The following is a 21072-nucleotide window of genomic DNA, read 5'->3' as shown; positions in this document are numbered from 1 at the left end:
TGGATGATTCTCTTCCTCTCTTTCTCCTTCCCTTCCCCTCTCTCTAAAAATAAAGTCTTTTTAAAAAACAAAACAAAAAAAACCCAGGAAAACTGATCAGTATACATGAAAAAAGTTTCATTAAAATAACTAAGATGATCAAAATGGGAAGGATGAAATGAATTAAAAATCAAGTCTCCAAGGAAATGAATGCATTATCAATACAGTATGCATTAATACAGTAATTCATAATGGATACAAGAAAAGAGAAATATCAATTGAAACAATATTTTCAAACAGAACTTAAGGATGCACATTCTATGTTTTCTTACCACCAAAGTCAAGTCAAAGCTAAGACAAAAGGGTTGCCACTTCTTATCTTTTGTTTTATCTTAACTTTTCTCCAGTTTTGAGGAGACATTAGAAACATCAACTGCCTTTGGGCTCCACTTTGATTCCTCCATTCCATGTCCTTTTGAGAGCTCAGAATTTGCCTTTTCTCTTTAACTGTCAATTTCTGCTTTTGTTGGGCACTGTAAGTAGGTTTCCTGACAGTCAATTAAATGAGTTTCTCATCATCAAAATCAAGCATATATATAATGTGTTTTAAGTAATTAAGCAAGACAGCTCTCTCCAGATCATTCTTTGGGATGCAGTAGTTGTCCAAAATCTGAAAATATTGCCTTAAAAGAATGTCTCACCATTAATTTGCTTAGTAGCTCTGTTGCCTGTAACAGAGACTGGAGTGCAATAAGTGTTCGATACCTGTTGGTGAAGAAATGGTCTTATGCAAGATATTTTATGACTAGATGTGCCTCAGTTTCTCTCTTTAATATTGGAATTCAACTGGCCTTCCTTACAAAATGGCAAGGGATGTTAAAATATTTAGAAACATATAGCATACTATGTAAATTAAAAAATTTTTTTTTACTGTTGCTACTTTCAATTCATGGAAGGCAAAAGATTGGTATTACAGTTTCTAGTGAATTTGATTCCTGCTGCAGTGAAAATGTTCTGGATTTTCAAGAGGAATTTTGATTTCATCTAGTCTGTCCTATGGTTGATCACATAAACTATTAGAATATCTTAAATTCATATATATCTTCTCTCTGCTTCATAGTGGACCACCAGCCCTCTGCCAGAGAATGTTCTAATTTGGAAAACATCCTCATCAGAGACTAGTTCATAGTAATGACAATATTCACTTTAACACTATAAGAAGAATATTGGTGATAATTTAGGCAGGTTTTTATCAGGCATTATTTTTTTAAGGAACGTGGTTAATATTAGCATGTTAAATACTAGGCATTAACTATGAAGATATTCTATTTCAGAGCAACACGGCCAAGGTCTGTAAGGACCCTGGCACGGGCGTCACTGGCAGAGGAGACCCCGGAGTCCTGGTCGCCCTTCCTGCACCCACTTCTGGACACCATCCTCAGACCTTGGCCTTGCAAGACACAGAAGCAGAAGCTGGTAACGGGGTTTGATTCTTACTGATCTTTGTGACACCCATAACCACGGTTCTGGAGGGTGCTTTGAAGATAAGAGGAGATCAAATGTGTATCATAGTTTTTGAGCAAACACACATATAATATTACTTCTACTCAATGTGCATCCACCCCACAGATTTCATTTTGCATTTGGAAGACATGGTTGCTTTAGACCCTCTTACTTCTGTCTTTTTATGGCCTTCCCTCTATTCAGAAGTGATTCTGATTAGGAGGAGAATAATGAGAATTTTAATAGACCGGTCTTGTTTCTGTTCCCTGGCTTTATTGATTAATCAAGTTTTCAGATAAGAGAATTGCCAAATAGCTGAGACTTTTTATTTCAAGTTATTCACTTATTTTAACCTATCTTTTTAAAAGTTGGAAATGTTTCTGAAGTGTATTAGGTGTTTTCTGATTGATTTGTGAATTTCTTGAGGGCAGGGTCAGTGATTTTATCTCTTCCTCCCCAACATATGGCTGAGTGAATGGCACAGTTTGTGTTCCCTGAATAATTTGATGAATTAACAGTGTAACTTTTCCTTAATGACTTTGAGCTGTCATTGTGAAAAAGAATTAGTGTGCTGTACTGCAGCCCCTTGAGGTATTCAGAGCTCACTAAGGAATACCGGGCTTAGATTCCTGCTGCCTGAGATTTTTGTGCTAGAATTGGCATAACTTTTCTTAGCTCTCATTCTGTTGCAGCCTGCTCCTTCCCCAGCATACAAACACTCACATATTCTTCCTGTTTGTAACTTGGAAAGAACTAAGAGTTGCCAGAGCAAATCACAAGCACTAAGCCAATAGCCTTAGTTTTCACTCATTTTCAGTTCAGTAGACAATAATACCAGAACCTGAGGGAAGCTCTGTCTTTCCTAAGAAACAGTCAACGGTTATTTTTCCTTATTGTTCTTAGACCGCTTTCCCTTACTTCTAGGTTCCAGATGGCTGAGAATATCTAATTGCTAATTAGATGCAGTACCACCTTAATTTGTATCTTGCTGTTTACTGAGGATCATGTTTTATTTTGTGAAACGGGTAGTTTTAGTTAATATTTAGCTTTGGGAAGTTCTGTCAACATGAAAGAAGTGTTTTGAACTAAGTCAAATCAGACTATAAAAGGATATATTTGTCTTTCTTCAGTCTGTTTTTTTCCCTACAAACACATTAACAAATCCATTAAATAATCCAAAACGTATAGCAAGAGGTAAAGTCCTTTGCAATCTTACAAGAGAGCGCCACTGTTGACTGGTTGTATTCTTCTAATATTGCATTATTTTTAAAAGCAATTTAAACATTAATTATGAAATTCTTGACACATGCAAACCATACACATCATACTCATATGAACAATGAAGGCCAGCAACCCGGAACCTGCTGTCAGAGCAGGAAACGGAAGGAGACCAGCACTGTTACAGACGGCCGGGAGTTTCACCGCGGTTTCTCTCCGACGCCTTCCCTACACCCTGAGGCTACCATTATTCTCATTTTTAAAAATTATTCTGTTGCTTTTCTTTGTTTTGATCAAGTATAGGTACCCTCAAAAAGCTGTTGCTTTATTTTGTGTGTCATTTAACATTGTAAAAATGGTTTAATACTTGTTGTGATCTTTCTGACTTGCCTTTTCTACTTAATATCAAGCATCTAAGATTTGTCAGTGTTAATGCATATAGTTCTAGGTCATTCATTTTCACTGCCGTGTAGTATTCCATTGCAAGACCATGCAATAATTTATTTACTTGCTTGTTAATGGGCATTTGCTTGGTTTTTAGTTTTATAACAGTATCTTAAGTGAAGAATAGAAAGCAGTGTATAGTACCAAAGTGATGCTCTATTAATTCTTCAATGCTTATGAACATAAATGTCACCATTTAAATGAAACTAAAAAGTCAGGTATTGATAGACCAGTGACTTTATATCAACATACTGGATATTGGCTTCTGAGCCTGTGCTAGTTGATATTTCTACTTTATGATAATATCAATGATATTAATAGTAATGATCCATTTTTGTGTCATTTTTATTTATTAAATTTTATAAATTCTACATATTACTACATATTACTGATAGCCACAGTGATTATTGCATACTTGCTCTATGCCAGGTTCCTTGCCCAAAAATTTTTATACACTTATACCTCCTCATAGTTTTAAATCATTTTTTTCATTTGGCAGTGACTTTAAGCATACAGAAAAGTTGCAAAAATAAAAATAGTTGCAAAGAGCACTCATGTACCCGTACCTAGACACACCTATTGCTAACATTTTGCTCATTTTATGTTCTTCTATGTGAATGTGGATGTGACTATTTCATTCTTTCCTGAACCATTTGTGGCTAAGTTATACACATTGTGCCCTTTTACTCCTAAATGCTTCAGTATGTATTTAAAAAAAAAGAATTTTTCTTGTATAAGCTTATTAGTACAGTAAATTTAACATTAGATGAAAATACTCTGTCAGTGTACTGTTTGTATTCTAATTTTGCCAATAATGTCTCTCATGGCATTTTTCCCTCCAGTACAGGACTCTGTCTGGGTTTAGGCATATGTTTAGATGTCATGTCTCTTTAATTGTCTTTCATTTAGAATATTAGAATATTTCCACAACTCCTCTGCCTTTTATGACATTGACATTTTTGAGAGGCACATTTTCCACTCTCTCCAACATCTCCCCCTTTCCCCAAGGCTTTCACCAGAACTTTCCCATTTGGGGTTTGCCTGGTGTGTCCTCATGGTTAGATTCGGGCTGTGTGTTCTGGGCTGGAGCACCGTGCAGGTGACATGTCTCACATCTGGAGGTGCACGGTGTCTGTCACTGGTGAGGTTCGTTTGAGCACCTGGTCAAGGTGTTGTCAGGTCGTCTTCCTGGGTTCCCCACCCTTGCAACTGATGAGCACTGTGGGGGGATGCTTTTAAGGCCATGAAAATATATTCTTCTTATATTTAGCAATCACTGATGGTGCTTACCGGATCCAGTCTTTACTGTGGTGGTTGCACAATTATAATTTTTCCAACTCCAGACCTTCCTTCACTTTTGCCAGTTGGTACTCAGCATGTTGTTATAATCAAGAATCCTCCCCTCCAGTTTGTTTGTGTAGTTATTATTTATCTATTTGTTTATCTGTTTGTCCATCTACCTATCTACTTACTAACTTGCCTACCTGTCCATCCTTCTATCCATCCACCCTGTTATTGGTAGGATTATTGGTATGACTCATGAATTTATTACTGTACTTATTAAGTTTCAAATTGCTCTAAATCCAGCTAGTGGAGCCTCTTCAAACTGGCTCCTGTGTCCTTTGACATGCCTATATTTTTGAGTAATTTCTAACTTTCTGGCACAGCAAAATACTCTAGCCTCATCTCATATATACCCCATTCCATTACTGGAATCAGCCATTTCTTGAAGATCCCAAGATTTTAGTGGGAAATGGCATTCAGTACTAAAGTCTGAGCATTATTTTTCATGGCAATTTAAAACTGATGGTATTATTCAATTTTATATATTAAAATACTAAGTCTCAGAGAGGTTAAGTAATACAGTCTGAGTCACACAGTAGTGGGAATGGGATTTAAACCCAGGTCTCTCCCTTAAGCATCATTCTTTCTCCAGTTACACGGTAGCCCTTAGTTACGTCATCTGGTCTCCCTCTCCTCCTCCCTCCCTCCCTTCCTTCCTTGTAGCTCTCATTCTAAATATATAAAGGTTTTCTACTATTTAATTTTTACAGATAAGAAAAAGATCCCTGAAATTAAAGCTTCATGCTGTGGACACTGCTTCCAGGAACTTGAAAAGGCAAAGCAGGAATGTCAAGATCTCAAAGGAAAACTGGAGAAATGCTGTAGGCATCTTCAGCATCTAGAAAGGAAGCACAAAGCTGTAGTGGAAAAAATCGGAGGTTAGCATTTCAGGTAGCACCGCTGCCAGTATAAATCTCTTTGATCCCTGTTGAAATGTTCAAATAGACATTTTAGTGAATGTAGGCACTGATTCTTTTGGGGGGTTCATGTAAGCTAATTTGGACTGTATTTTTACTATTACTGAACTCAAAAGAGGAAGAGGAAAATGAGAGCTCTGATGAAAAGGTCACATTCCTTTCTTCCCATTTTGATTGAACAGACACTGAGTGCCCAGTATGTGTCAAGCAGAGTTCTAGGCACTGGGGGTCCCACAGTAAATACATCAGACGAAATTCTAGTTCCAAGGGAGGTGTGCGAGACTGCTGTCTTCCTTCAAGAAGGTTATCAAGTGAGGAGAACTAAGCACAGATCAATAAATAACTGCAGCATTGAGTGCTACCAGCAATATGTTCATGTAAACTGGGAAGAAAATATGTTAATTAACTCTTCCTCCTATTAGAGTTAAGGAATGCTTGACTGAGCCTTGAAAGATGAAGGTCTTTGCCAAAGAGGACAGTGTTCTAGGTGGAGGGAAAAGACATGAACAAAGGTGTATGGGTCTGATGGGGCCTCTCTCCAGTCCATTTTCACAGTGTTTTCAGGGAATGTTAAAACGGGTGCCTCCTGCTGTTTTCTGTTGTCCTTGTTAGAAGGGAAGCTGTTGGGCTTATGAGGGTGCATCTTCTTACCTTTTACTACTCACTTATATCCCATGCTCTGTGCTGTTTACATTTGAAACAGTTCAGATTCCTGAACTGGGCAGGAATTTTCTTTACTGCCAGATCTTATACATTATGAAGTCACTATGTCCTACACTGTACCCTCTCATTCTTTTTGGCCTAACTCTTTCATCCTTTAAGACTCAACTGAGAAGATGCCTTATCTGCAGAGCCCTCCTTGATTTTCCCCAGTCTGGGGTAGGTGGGCCTCTCCTGTGTGGCCCCATAACCCATAGCCCCTCCTCTATCACCATTCAGTATTCAATTTTGTGGTTACTTGCCTGATACCCTTTGTAGCCTGTAAGTTCCCTGAGGACAAGGAATGTTTTGTGTTGTTCACCCTTATTGTCATGGTACCCACTACATACCAGAATATAGTAAATGTTTTGAATGAATGAAAGACTGAGTCCCAGCCCTGGCTGGCATAGCTCAGTGGATTGAGCGCGGGTTGTGAACCAAAGTGTCGCAGGTTCAATTCCCAGTCAGGGTGCATGCCTGGGTTGCAGGCCATGACCCCCAGCAACCTCACATTGATGTTTCTCTCTCTCTCTCTTTCTCCCTCCCTTCCCTCTCTAAAAATAAATAAATAAAATCTTAAAAAAAAAAAGAAAGACTGAATCCCTTGGTCCCAAATAATCACATCATCCATATCACATCACATCATTTCATTTGTTTCCTTACCATCACCTCTATTGCTTGCCTGGACAGTAAAAGTCACTTGTTGAGTTTTTGCTTCCACTCTTGCCCCTCCTGTCTGTTCTCCATCAGGCAGCTAGAGCAACCTTTTAAAAAATAAATTGGATCATCATCCTCTCTTACTAAAGCCCATCAGGGACCAGATGTGTTACTCAGTAAGAAATACAAATACTTCATTGAACAGATCCTAAAAAGCTTTTATGATCCAGCATCTCCCACCCCCTCCAGCCTCATCTTTCCCTGGCCCCCTTACCCTGTCGTAGAGCCATGGCATGGATTTCATCATCCCTTTTCTCTGGTTCTCTTTACATTTTCTCCCTCGACTAAAACATCTGTCTTCCCATCCTGATCACATTGCCTGGCTAACTCCTCTACATCTGTCCCTCATGCATTACTTCCTTAGTGAAGTAATCCCAGCCACAGACTTGAAGAGGTTCTTCTGTTGGACATGCCCCACACTCCCTGCGATTTTTAAAACATTCACCATCCTTCAACTATTGATTGTCTGCATTCTCTTTTGGACCTGGTGATGGCCAGGACCAAGTCCTGTCCTAGCACTTGGCGCAATATCTGGCATCATAGCACACTTTATAAATACTGTTGACTAAGAGAATCTATCTATTTCTACCTACTGCTTGCTAAGTCTGTTAAAGATAGATAATAAATTTAAGGCAAAAAGCATTTTAAGAATTTTGTTTTATTTTATTACATTTTTATTTTTTAAGTATATTTTATTGATTATGTTCTTACAGTTGTCCCATTTTTTTCCTTTTTGCGCCCCTCTGCCTGGTATCCCCATTCCTTCCAGCAGTACCCCACCCCCCACCTTAGTTCATGTCCATGGGTTGTACATATGAGTTCTTTGGCTTCTCCATTTCCTATACTATTCTTAACCTCCCCCTATCTATTTTGTACCTACCGTTTATGCTTCTTATTCCCTGTACCTTTCTCCCCATTCTCCCTCTTCCTCCTCCCCACTGATATCCCTCTATTTTATCTCTATTTCTATTATTCTGTTCCTGTTCTAGTTTTTTGCTTAGTTTGTTTTTTTAGGTTCAGTTGATAGTTGTGAGCTTGTTGTTTTACTGTTCATAGTTTTGATCTTGTTTTTCTTAGGTAAGTTCCTTTAACATTTTATATAATAAGGGCTTGGTGATGATTAACTCCTTTAACTTTACTTTGTCTGAGAAACATTTTGTCATCCCTCCCATTCTAAATCATAGCTTTGCTGGATAGAGTAATCTTGGATGTAGGTCCTTGCTTTTTATCACTTTGAATACTTTTTGACAGATCCTCCTTGCTTGCAAGGTTTCTTTTGAGAAATCAGCTTATAGTCTTATGGGAACTTGTTTGTAGATAACTGTCTCCTTTTATCTTGCTGCTTTTAAGATTCTCTCTTTATCTTTAACCTTTGACATTTTAATTATGATGTGTCTTGATGTGTTCCTCTTTGGGTCCAACTTCTTTGGGACTCTCTGAGCTTCCTAGATTTGTACGTCTATTTCCTATGCCAAATTAGGGAAGTTTTCTTTCATTATTTTTTCAAATAAGTTTTGAATTTCTTGCTCCTTCCCTTCTTCTTCCAGCACCCCTATGATTCAGATGTTGTTACGTTTAAAGTTGTTCTAGAGGTTCCTAAGCCTCTCCTCATTTTTTTAAAAACTCTTGTTTCTTCTTTCTTCTCCAGTTGGCTATTTATTTCTTCCTCTTGTTCCAAATCATTGATTTAAATACCAGCTCCCTTCCCTTCACCATCTGTTCCCTGTTTATTTTTCTTTATTTCACTTCGTATAGACTTCACTTCTTTATTTTGTGGCTGTACTCAATCATTTCTCTGAGCATCCTGGTTACCAGTGTTTTGAACTCTGCATCTGATAGGTTGACCATCTCTGTGTTGCTTAGTTCTTTTTCTGGAATTTTGGTCTGTTCTTTCATTTGGGCCATATTTCTTTGTCTCTATTTGGCAGTCTCCCTGTGTTTCTGTGTATTAGGTAGAGCTGCTTTGACTCCCTGTCTTGGCACATCTGTTACATTGTGAGGGGAAGAGCCTCAGGTATTTGCCAAGGCAGTGCAATCTGCTTTGCTGTTTTGTGATGCTGTATGTGTGGGAGGGTTCAGAGAGGGAACAATGCCATTTGGTCAGCTCTCACCTTGTTTCCAGTCACTTCTCCCACTTCCTGTAAGCGACTGGTGCCCTTCTAGGTGGTGCCCTTCTAGCTGCTGCCCTGGTGCTGATTCTGAGAGTGGGTGGGTTTGCATACATTCTAGGACCCTGTGGGCCCTTTAAACATACTCTCCTGCGAGACTGGCAGTTTCTTCTGCTACCCCGACCTCCATTGGTTTTTACAGCCAGAGGTTATGAGGCTTTATTTCCTAGTGCTGGAACCCTGGGCTGCATAATCTGGCCTGGGGCTGGTATCACTCACGCCCCAGTTGTCCCTCCTGATTTTTCCCTGCCACACATGAATGTGGGACCACCCGTTGTGCATACAGGCACTGCTGCTGTCTTGCCTACGCCACCCCGAGTCCTCTCTGCCCCTCCTACCCATCTGGATGTTTCTTTAAATCCTTGGTTGTTGGACTTCCATACATTTCAATTTTCTGGCAGTTCTGGTTGGGTTTTGTTTTTAGATTGGTTTTATCCTTCTTATGGTTCTGCAAGGAGGTGAAACAAGTCTATATCCATATCTCCATCTTGGCCCTCCATCTGGGTTTTAAGAATTTTGAGAAAAAAAAATGTTAACAATTATAGTTCCCATCGTGATTGCTTAACTATTTAGTTAATTTGTCCAACTTCTGGACAAATTGAGGTTTGTATTGAGGTTTGTATTGAGAGCCGAGCAAACGGCATATATAAATGTATATAAGATGTAGCTACTATAAAATTAAATGAAAACCTCAAATATCTGTTTTATGTAATTAAATGACAGTGGCAGTTGGATGGGATTATTATTTATAAATAATATTTAGCACCAAACATTGTGAGCGTGAAATTGGTATTCTACACAGTACTTTTTGAGGCTGATATCTTCTGTAATTTGTGGATTTAGAGGTAATACAAGAAAGTTGGTACTTAGCTTAAAATAATGGCTAATAAAAGAGCTCAGTCGGGGGTCAGAATTTGGTAGTCATGGAAAGTCATTCAGTAGTTTAATTTCAGTATTTGTCTTAATGTAAATTTGTTGATAATATTTTTACTATTGTGGTTGTTTCCTTTTTGCTTCTTAAATTTCCTTTCCACTGTCTTGGTACCACTTATTGGAAAGTGATAGGGTAAGAGTGAGTGGCTTAAAAATATACAAGTTAACATCAGGCACTAGGGGGAATAGAATGAGTCATCCCCCAGTCTATGGAGTGTACTGAGAGGGTTGAGAGTGGGGGTACATGAGGTCACCCGATAAGTCTCCCCATCTTCTCTCTTAAAGTTCAAGGAATTGAAAATCTTACCATGATTCTGAAAATGGCACCTGCATAAGCTTATTTTTAAAAAGTGTTTGTATTGAGGTATTTGTTCAACGGTTGTTATGATCAGACTGTGCATGAGGCTCCATAGGAAAGAGGGAATGAGGAAACCTTGTAGTTTCTACAGAGCTTCAGTTCAGCTGGAAAACAAAACACATGCATATGAAACAATTGGAAACCGAGTCCAGACCAGCGTGTAGCCCAAAGGGAAGTGAAGATGAAGTCCAGATTTCAAGGGCTGAGAAGGCAGAACAGGGAGTGGCGATGTCGGGGCTCACCAGGGAGTGAATGACAAAGGGGCAACTGGGAATTCTGCAGTTTCCTCTGGGAACATTTGTGTTGGGGATGGAAGGAAGTGGGAGACTGAGGAAAAAAGAGATTAATTGATCAATATATTATGAACTTCTTTTTCAGAAAAGAATAGTAAAGTTGTTGAAGAACTAATAGAAGAGAACAATGACATGAAGAGTAAATTGGAAGAACTGAGAACACTTTGTAAAATACCGCCAAGGTATGCTTTTACTATTGTAAAGAAATTGCTTTTGTCTAAATATCTTTAAAATGTTTTAATCATATCAATAATATTATACCAAGAATATCAATTATTGTTATTGTTATATAATCCTGTGCCAAATAACGATGTTTTGACTAATGATGGTGTTCATATATGAGAGTGGTCCCAGAAGATTATAATGGAGCTGGAAAATTCCTATTGCTAGAGACTTCATAGCCATTGAGATACAGCATTATTCACGTGTTTGTGGAGATGGAGATGCTGGTGTAAACAAACCTGCTGAATCATATAAAAGTATAACACGTACAGTTATGTACAGTGCACAATACTTGATGACTGTGTCACTGGTTCATGCCTGCCCTGTTTCTTCATTGTATAATTTTGTCTTGTGCTTGATTTAATCTCATGTAGCTTTGTCCGGTGACAGGCTGTACAGGCTTGCAGCCCAGGAGCAATAGGCTATACCAACTAGCCTAGGTGTGTAGGAGACTAGACCATCTAGGTTTGTGCCAGTGGACTTTGTGATATGTACACAATGACGAAAAGAGCTTAATGATACATTTTCTAGAATGTATCCCAATCATTAAGTGGTTCATGATTCTACTGCATAAAGTATAAAAAAAAAAATCTTCCAAAATCCTGTCCCTGGGAGATATCCTCTGTTGACTTCTTCTTTTGTATCATTTAAACTCTTTATACACACATCATATGCACATGTTTTTTAAAAATTGAGAATGTTGGATAAGCTGTTTTGTAAAGTTTTATTAACTTTATAAGATAAACATTATCCTGTCTCTCTAGATATTCTGTATGCTTTTCAGTAGCTGAATAGATTTTTCTCATGTGGATTTACCATGACTTCTTTAAGTAACCATAACTCTTAAATTGTTTTCATGCTTGACTGGTGTGACTTAGTGGGTTGGGCATCATCCCGCAACCAAAAGGTTGCTGGTTTGATTTTTGGTCATGGCCATGCCTGGGTTGTGGGCAAGGTCCCTTGTTGGGGGCATGTGAGAGGCAGCCAATTGATGTTTCTCTCTCTCTCCCTCCCTTCCTCTCTCTAAAAATAAATAAAATCTTTTAAAAAGTAAGTTGTTTTCAGTTTTCTCCTTTATAATAAAGATTCTCGTATGTGAATTTTAAAGCACATTTCAGTTTATTCTGTCGGAATATATACAGATAGGTTTTTTTAAGTGAACTTTTCACTTACTGACTATGTTTTTGCAATCTTTTGTTTGTGTTTAGGTCATTGTCAGAAGGGGCCATTGAAAACGCTTCCCTGCCATGCCATCGGGGGGCCTTGGAGGAACTTCGTGGGCAGTACATTAAAGCAGTAAAAAAAATCAAGCGTAAGTCCCTAAAGGCATTCCCAAGATTTTAAGATGGTTTGGGCCTTTTTTGTTACTAACAGTAGTAATTTTGGGGAATTTTTCAAACTACCTTGTTCTAGATTCTTACCAGCTTATATAAGATATCAATTGATACCTTCCTAATTAGATAGTATAGGATCATTTTGCCCAAGTAGTATCTTTTGGAAGTGACATAAGGATAGAATTATTTTTACTGTATGTTATTGATTATTTTGTTTTTTGGACACTGATATTGAACTAAAATTTTTATAATCTATTTATCTATTTATTCATTTTTAGAGAAGGGGAAGGAAGGGAGAAGGGGAGGAAGGGAAACATCAATGTGCGAAAGAAGCATAGATTGGTTGCCTCTCTCACGCCCCCTACTGGGGACCTGGCCTGCAACCCAAGCACATGTCCTGACCGAGAATTAAACTGGCTACCTTTCAGTTTGTAGGCCGGCACTCAATCCACTGAGCCACAGCAGCCAGAGCAAAATTTCATAATCTTATACCTTAACTGGTAGCAAAGAAAATGTCACATGAGTTTTAAATTAGCAATTACTTTTTCCTACCTTAAACTTTTAAGGACCATGGAAAATGGATCTAGTTAGGGGTCATTCTCTTTTCTCATTATGTGGATAATGGATGCAATCATAGACATCAATTTACTTATCAAGTCCTTTGCAGTGCTAGGAGGTGCAGCACATCCTGCAGAGCATCTTTGGTTATGTTTTCCCAGTAGAATACCTCCTGGTTTTTTATTACAATTTTGCATAGAATATATGTATATTCCAGAATAATAACCAGTGTTTATATGGAAGAAATATATATTTACCTCCTAAAATTGCACTCAGTTTTAACAAAATGAGTGGAACAGGTCTCAAGTTCCAGAAGTAATTGGTAGGTCATCAGAATCACGTGTAGATATTTGTAAAGCCTGTTGACTTGCAGGTAAGAGGGTTTGCATCTCAGTCATTGCTTGTGCTCACAGGGGCCCTATTACTACAAACAAGGTAATATTTTTGTTAGCAATCTTATTGATGGGAAGTGAAATTTTAAGCATTTTTTATCCTAATATGATAACTTGTTTTATGTATGTATGTGTTGTTTTACATTTTAGAAGTTGGTTGAAGATTTTGTGTTGACATGTACTTGGTTTTAATTTTTCCCACTTCGAATAATTAAAAACAGTCTATCAGTTAGAATTTTTGCAGAGAACATCTGATTTTCAGGGAGGTTTACTGATATTAAGAGGAAGTTTCCTTTTTGAATTGGAATCCTTATTATAACAGGTCTGGACTTGGTAAAAATTGTCAACCTTAGCTAATGGTAGTCCCAATCAAAACATGTTGAATTAAACATAAAAAGAGATTTTGAAGACATGTGAATTTTTCTAAATGCAAATTTCAGAAGGCAACATAAGTCTCATTCCTTTCCCTGCAATAGCATTTTGTATATCTCCTGTAGATGGTGAGATTACAGTGGTTGGATACTCATAGTGGTGCTGAAAGAATTGAATAAATAATGAAACATGGATTTTCAGACCACAAGTGAACAGAATATGAGTCTCTTCATCTCAGAGTGCTTCCTTCTGTCTTTCTGTATCTGCTGTCTCTTCCTTACTGGCTCCCCCTTTTCTTGTATTTCTTTCTTCTCTTAATTGGATATAATTTACAACTAAAATGCATACATTTCTGTGCCTCATACAAGATGGGGAAAAAGTAAGTTTATAGTTGTGAGCACATGAAACAGTTTATTTTTGTATTATTTATTATTATATTTTCCATGCAAACAACTATAAACCTACTTTTGCCTCACCTTGCATTTATGGTTATTTTCTTATCTTGTTTCATAATATGGCAGAATTTCCCTAGGTCATATGCTATGTTTACTTAGAATTCTAAAATGATTCCTTTTCCTTTGAGTCTACCAAAATAATGATCTGAAATACTCCATTTTAATGACTGTGGAAAAGACTAGTGGTTAAATTATACCTATAATCAATTAATCTCTTAGAAAATTGGTCTGAAGTGTGCCTCTCCTGGTTTTGAAGAGCTGGTAGTAAACATGCACCCCCTTCTCCCCCCTCACCACCCTCACCACCAGGCGATATGCTTCATTACATTCGGGAGAGTAAGGAGAGGGCTGCGGAAATGGTAAAAGCAGAGGTATTGCGAGAACGTCAAGAAACCACCCGAAAGATGCGCAAATATTACTTGACTTGTCTCCAGCAGATCTTGCAGGATAATGGAAAACAGGAGGGGTAAGTTTAATGTAAACAAACATTGTGTCCTTAGAGTACCATGACGGCATGTTGTCATTTTTTAAGCATTTTCCTTAACCGCACTATTTCTCCATGATCAGCCATCAGGGGTTAAGAGAGGTTTAAATGCTGTGCTACCCTAAATGTTGGCAGAGCTAATAGGAAAGCAGAAATCCCGGAGCTAAGGAAACTCAGTTTTTCCTTTAAACTGTATTAATTTAATATTCTGGAATTCCCACAGAGCTGAGAAAAAGATTATGAACGCTGCTAGCAAACTAGCTACAATGGCGAAATTGCTGGAAACACCCATTTCTAATAGATCCCAGAGCAAAACTCCAGAGTCAGGTATGTCAAAATGAGTCACTTGAAGGGCTTTTCTCTCCATTTTATTTTGAAAAAAGATATTTAATATTTTTGGAATGAAGAAGAGCAGGAAATGTAAGGAGTGAGAGGTAATTTATTAAGTTGTATGTGTTTTTTTCTTAAACTGGAAATGTACAAAGAAAGAATATAGTTTCCAGTTCAAATAGGCAGACTGAGCAAAACCATCAGCTTTCCATTGCTGCTTCCATCTCTAGAAATGATAGAAAAGATGGTAAACAACAACTATAAAAGGAGAAAAGGAAGAAATTACAACCGGGCTTAGAAAAGTTATAATTGATAGACCAGAAGCCATGACAGATCCTGAAAGAAAGAAGTCTAAGACTGAGGATGGGAACCTCAGTTCAGAACTGTCAGAGATGACTGCTGCAAGCAGGAGCAACATCAAGACCGGTCCGTGTGTGAAGGTGGTGTGTTGCTGGAGAAGCAAGCCTAAGGAATACCAACAGGATCACTGGTTGGTGTTCTAGAACAGCAGTAACCAGGCAGGGTCACCCTGTTTACTTCTCCTCCTCTGCCTTTCCCAGCCTCAGTATGGGGCTGGGTGAGAGCAATGGAACAAAGAGGCTGGAAGCTGGGCCGGGGCGGTGCTCCAGGTGGCCGGCCAGCTGCAGCGCGGAAGGAGAGCCCACGTGCCCAGAGTACCAGCATTTAGGTCTTTCTGTACTGCAGCTCGTTTCTTCCTGCCCCACTCCCAACTCTTTTAAACAAACAGCACAAACAGCACATTCAGGGCAACTGAAAGATAAACATTCAACGAGGAGTCATCACTTATCTATAGAAAGCCAGCACCATGAAAAAAGGACACCAAACTCAAAACCAAACCAAACCAAACCAAACAAAAATGGAATTCATAGAATAAACAGCAGGACCTGAGAATACTAGAAAAGCATAGTATTCTCAGAAAAATGTAAGAGGATATTATAGAGGAAATTGCAATATGCTAAGATTTTTACTATTTTCAAGACGATATAGACACTGATAACTCTAGCCATAACCAATAGAGAAACAGAATATGTAACTTTCAAACTGGTGGGGGAAAAACTTGAAAGAAAATGTTTTCAATCTAACGGAATCCAGAAAGAGGAAAATACAGCTGGAAAGGATGGGTAAGTAGAAAATAATTGGTTGAAATACTGGCAATCATACTAAATGTGCATAGTTTAAACTCACTTATGAAGAGACCGCAACTTTCTAGCAGTTTTTAAAAACCCCAATGTTTGTTATTTTTACAGGAAGAACAGTTAAAATTCAAAATAGAGGGATGGAGGGTGACATACCAAGCAAATGCAGTGTTGATAGTAGATAGAGCTAAATACAATATTGAGTAAATCACAGAGTTAATATTAAAAGGGGCCAAAATTCATGATAAAGCAACGGCCTCCCAGGAAGCTATATAAATGGTTTCTTTCTCTACATGAAAAATAAATAACCAAAAAGAAAACATAGCTGTAGGTTATTTACAGCCAAAGCTGATGAAAATACATGAAAACTTTGGTAAACTCCACACTAAGGGATTTTGAACATATCTATGGGGAAATAGGATTTTTGAACTTCTGGAAAGCAGAGTCTGTTCAGGAATTCACAAGTCTGATGTTGTAAATGTTCTTTACACAGAAGCACAAAGATTATTTGTGTAAATTTTGCAATGGTAATATGAACCTTGGATAGAAGAGGGCAGTGGTATACAAGAAAAGAGTTTTCTAGATCTGGAGCAATAGTGTGTGCACATAACGTCCTCAACAGAAGCAAACCCTTTTCTTGGACTGAGATTGGGGTACACTGTTCGGAGATAGGGTGCCTCTACTTGTCTGCTATGTGGCTGCTTTGCCTCCCGCTAGATTTAATGTCTTGGCTAATCAAATCAGAGACTCTCATCACTTTGTACTGTGTTTGGGCATAAGTGTTGGGCAGTAGGGTTCTTCCAGTAAACTTTCTTCATCAGGAACTCCATATTTGACATCAGAACAGGATTGGAAATGTTGCAGTTGGCTCTTAAAATGCTGTAACATCTATTGCAGAAAATAATCAGGTGGATAGCAATAATAATGTATCAGATTTCAGTAACAAAGTCACCTCTCTTTATCTAATAGATATATGTAAAAGATTATTTTAAAATGTTCAGCATTGTTGTATTTTCTTTGAGAATGATTAAAATAAATATGCCTCCTTTGGGAATACATAAAAAATGTAATCTTTTTCATTTCTTTCAATGTTAATTTTCTCCGATTTTATGTTTCCCTAATTTTGTGTTCCCTTGTATGTTGTAGTACTGCCTCAGACTTCAGAGATAATTGGTGTTGACAAATCGAAAAGGAATGACATGAATCAGAATGTATCATGTCACACTGAAAGTAACTCAAACAGTAGGAAAACTACGTGTGACCAAGTTCCTAAGAGAAGGGCTGCTTGTGACTTACGAAAGCGGTTGGAGGAGACGGAACCTGGGGACATGAAGCTTGTGGGCCCCAAAGGGTCGCACTCAGACTTTCAGTTTGGGTATAACAATCACAAACAACCAGACATTTCGCCAAGGGCCATTTCTCCTGAGTTTGTTCCTTGCGAAGGGGAAAGAGGCTTCGGTTTGCACAAGAAGAAAGAACTCGTCAGTGATGCTGACTCTGGATCACATGTGCATTCAGCTGAATACCCCTTTCTTGGAACTTGTGGAAATAAATCCTCACCCAGGAGTGTCCCTGGTCTTTCTGAATCCGGATTCATGCACATAACTTGTGAAGGTCCTAATGAAAGACTCGGTTTAAAAGTATATAAGTGTATTCCACTGATGGGAAGTGAAAATGCTGCATCTGAGAAAAGCGAACGTTTGGGCGTCGAGGACGCTCCCGTGAAGGACGGAGGGGACTGCAGCAACTCCTCCGAGAGCTGGTGCTCCAGCAGCACCCTTGGACCCTGCAGCAGTCTCGGAGGGGCACGGGAGACGCTAGATACGCTAGCCAGGTCTGGTAATTTCAAACAGTTTTTAACAGTGGGTTGTCTTTCAGATAAAGAGAAAAATAGTAAGAATTGTCGCCTTCCAGACCTGTCAGAAGAAACCATGTATTCCCAGCCAGGGAAGATCCGTGTGACGCTTGTCCACCCACCTCTTCGTAAGGCTGATTTCAAAACACTGGGCGGTGCAGAGCCATCTTCCGTGCATCGGCAGTCTTCGAGCGCACTGATTGCTCCTCTGTCTAGCCAACAGGATAGTGGCTTTGATAGCCCCATTGTCGATCTTGACTAATTGTTGTACAGTATTTAAGAAGAATATATTGACAAGAAAACTGGAAGGGAAGACTTCATACTGAAAAATTTGTGGGTTCTATTTTGAGATGTTTTGATAACATCGATCATATGAGTAAAGTATTCTCATAAAATTACTTGAGACATTACTGTTGCCTTAATCTTCCGAAGGACTGATAGTGTCTGTGTAATCTGTTTCTGCGTGGTGTTTGTATTTGGTTGCTAAACTGTCTATTTTTTTACTTATGAATTAGCTCTCTGTGCAGTGTTAAATTATTTAAATAAAACTTGCATATGGCCTATAGAATTGTTATGAATTGTTTTGTAATTCATAATGTAGAAATATTCTATTGACATTATGTTTGAAATTCATCCAGAAAAAAATGTAAACACTGATGATTTGTATGTATGAACAGCCAAATTTAATTTTTTATATTGGCCATGTTTAATAAGGCTATATTGAATATGTATTCTAGACATACTTTTCCTAGAAGTATCTACTCAAAATTTTGATCCTCACTTTCAGTTAGTGGAAAAGAGGTTTTGTAGGGATTGCCACAAAACATGTAGCTGTGTCCTGGTTACATTATTTAAAATATTAGTATAAATATTTTTAGTTAAGATTTGCGTAATGTTATAACTCCTATGACATCCAGAGACTTTCTTTGTTTCTTTTATAGTTTTACCATCGTCTTCTATCTAAGATACTACTTTTTAAAAATGGAAATGATAAGCTTTGTCATATAGTCGAAAAATTTTAACTGTTAGATTTTTATGTTTATTTATGGTGTAGAAATTGGCTAACTCATTAATACTTTTAGTTGTAATTCTACACCATGCAGAAATGAATGACCATCTAAATAGTGACGTTTTTAGAGGAACTCTTTTTCCGATTCCTAGAGATACGTATGAAAGTTTTAGGTGCGCATAGGTGCTTCTTTCATACCACTCACCCTCAGCTGTATTGTGGACTGTATATGTGGGTTGATTCGGTGTATTTTCCACCCAGAGCCAGGTTAACGTGGGTGGTGGTGGGATGGGTGGCAAGATGCATCATCCTGCTGCTAATCATCTTTAAAAACAAGAGCCTATGATTGAACTTTCTGGAGCCTGGAAAACTGTGTATTACCTGGTGATACAGCTTACACCAGTTAGGTGAAATTAATGCTGGATTTCAGTCCTTGAGTTGACATGCAGTTAGAGAAAGGAGCACGCCATCACTTCAAAGTCTCACTTCTGTTCCTGAGGATGCAATTCTTCTTGTCTAATAGAAGGCCCCTTGTCTAATAGTTTGGCTGGAATTTTGGACTCTAGGAAATCTAAACCAGGGGCATGTATGTACCTGGTTGGTGATTGGTCATTTTAAGCCCTGGGGATAACTGAGCTGAGAATCTAGCTCATTGCCCACCTACCTTTTCATGTTCTGTTTGTTTTAAATCCTTGTCAGGTATTTAAATCCTCAGTGTCAAGGTCAAAATGGGAAATCTTGCATTCTGCTCCTTTTATGTTGTCTTTAATCTCCTTTGATACTCTAATTTCAATCTATTTTTTAATATCCATATTTCATCTTAATAGGATTAGGTTACTTTATTTCAAATACCCTACACACAACTACCGAGGAAGGTGTACATCAATAATTGTGCAAATTCAGGGACTATGCAGCCGCACCAGCACAGGTGATTTGCATTTGAGGGATGACGTCAGAACAGAAAGGAAGCAGGAGCTCCAGGGACGACATGGCCCCATAAATTTAACTTTATCGTGGCGTTTAATCTTTTTTATATGTTGCTGGGTTTCGTTTGGTAATATTGTGTTATGGATTTTCCTGTGTATGCTCTCAAAGGATATTGGTTTCTAGTTTAATTGTGACAACTTTGTCTTGCTTTGATGAAAAAGTATAACTGGTCTCATAGAATGAGTTGGAAAATGTCCATCCGTCTCTATTTTCTGAAAAAAAAAATTGTATAGAATTGGCACTATTTCTTTAAATAATGGATAGGATCACTAGGTGAAACAGTTCTAGCCTGGGCTAGATTTTTAAGTAATAGCTTTCTTTTCTTGTTATAGAGCTATTCAGATTTTCTGTTTCTTCTTTAGTCTTGATACTTTGTGGTTTTTGAGGAGTTGGCTCATCCAAATTGTCTTAATTTGTTGACATAACCCTTCCACTTCTTTAGTTTCAGTGGAGCTGGTAGTGATGTGTCCTCTTCTACCCCAATTTTGGTATTCTCTGTCATCTTTTTTCTTAGTCTAGCCAAAGATTTATCAATTTTGTTGACTTTTTCCCCAAAAGAACTTTTGGTTTCTTTGATTTTTTTTCTATTTTTCTGTTTCTTATTTCATTGACTCCTCCGCCCACCCCCATCTTAATTTCTTTTCTAATACTTGCTTTAGGTTAAACTCACTCTTCTTTGTCTGTTCTTAAAGTGCAAGCTTAGATTATTGATGTGAAGCCTTTCTTTTCTAATAAAGATATTTAAACCTCAAAATTTCCCTCTAAGCACTATTTAAATCATATCTTACAAAATTTGATATGTTGTGTTTTTGTTTTCATTTAGTTCAAAATATTTCCTACTTTGTGATTTCTTTTTTTGACCCATGGGTTATACGGAAATACGTCACTTCATTTCTAGGTGTTAAGGGTTTTACAAATTTCCTTGTTATTTATTTTTAACTTTTTATCATTGGAGAATATACTTTGAACGATTAAATTCTTTTAAATGTCTTGAGGCTTGTTTTATGGCTTGCCATGTAGTCTTGTCCTGGAGAATGGCCACACCTGAGAAGAATGCATACAGTATTCTGCTCTTGTTTGCTGGAGTAATCAAGTGTCAGGTCAAGTTGGTTGATAGTTTGTTCAAGTTGGTGATAGCCTGGCTGATTTGTGCTTATTTGTTCTCTTAATCATTAAGAATGTGATATTGTAATTGTCAACTATAATTGTCAAATTGTTTATTTCTCTTTTCAAGTTTGTCAGTGTTTGCTTTATGTATTTTGGGCCTCTGTGTTTAGGTGAATATATCTTTATATTTGTATATACCTTTATAAAATTTTCTAATGTTTGACCTCTTTTATTTTT

At 37.8% G+C, this 21072-nt stretch overlaps 1 protein-coding gene across 3 annotated transcripts in view; it reads left to right on the top strand.

Annotated features, from left to right (window-relative positions):
• Positions 1–18297, top strand: part of CEP152 (centrosomal protein 152) — a 90442-nt gene extending 72145 nt beyond the window's left edge. For 2 of the 3 annotated variants that reach the window (XM_036033273.1, XM_028507513.2), the window contains exons 21-27: positions 1314–1455; positions 5199–5366; positions 10659–10755; positions 12004–12107; positions 14216–14372; positions 14614–14717; positions 17024–18297. In XM_036033273.1, the coding sequence (XP_035889166.1) occupies positions 1314–1455; positions 5199–5366; positions 10659–10755; positions 12004–12107; positions 14216–14372; positions 14614–14717; positions 17024–17994 (1743 nt within the window). In that variant the 3' untranslated portion in view covers positions 17995–18297. The remainder of the gene's footprint in view (positions 1–1313; positions 1456–5198; positions 5367–10658; positions 10756–12003; positions 12108–14215; positions 14373–14613; positions 14718–17023) is intronic. The other variant, XM_036033283.1, reaches the window with a different exon arrangement.
• The last annotated feature ends 2775 nt before the right edge of the window (positions 18298–21072 follow it).

The sequence above is a fragment of the Phyllostomus discolor genome, chromosome 1 (assembly GCF_004126475.2).
Source record: "Phyllostomus discolor isolate MPI-MPIP mPhyDis1 chromosome 1, mPhyDis1.pri.v3, whole genome shotgun sequence".
NCBI lineage: Eukaryota > Metazoa > Chordata > Mammalia > Chiroptera > Phyllostomidae > Phyllostomus > Phyllostomus discolor.
The sequence above is the reverse complement of the archived record's forward strand: the minus strand, read 5'-3'. Positions and strand labels throughout refer to the sequence as shown.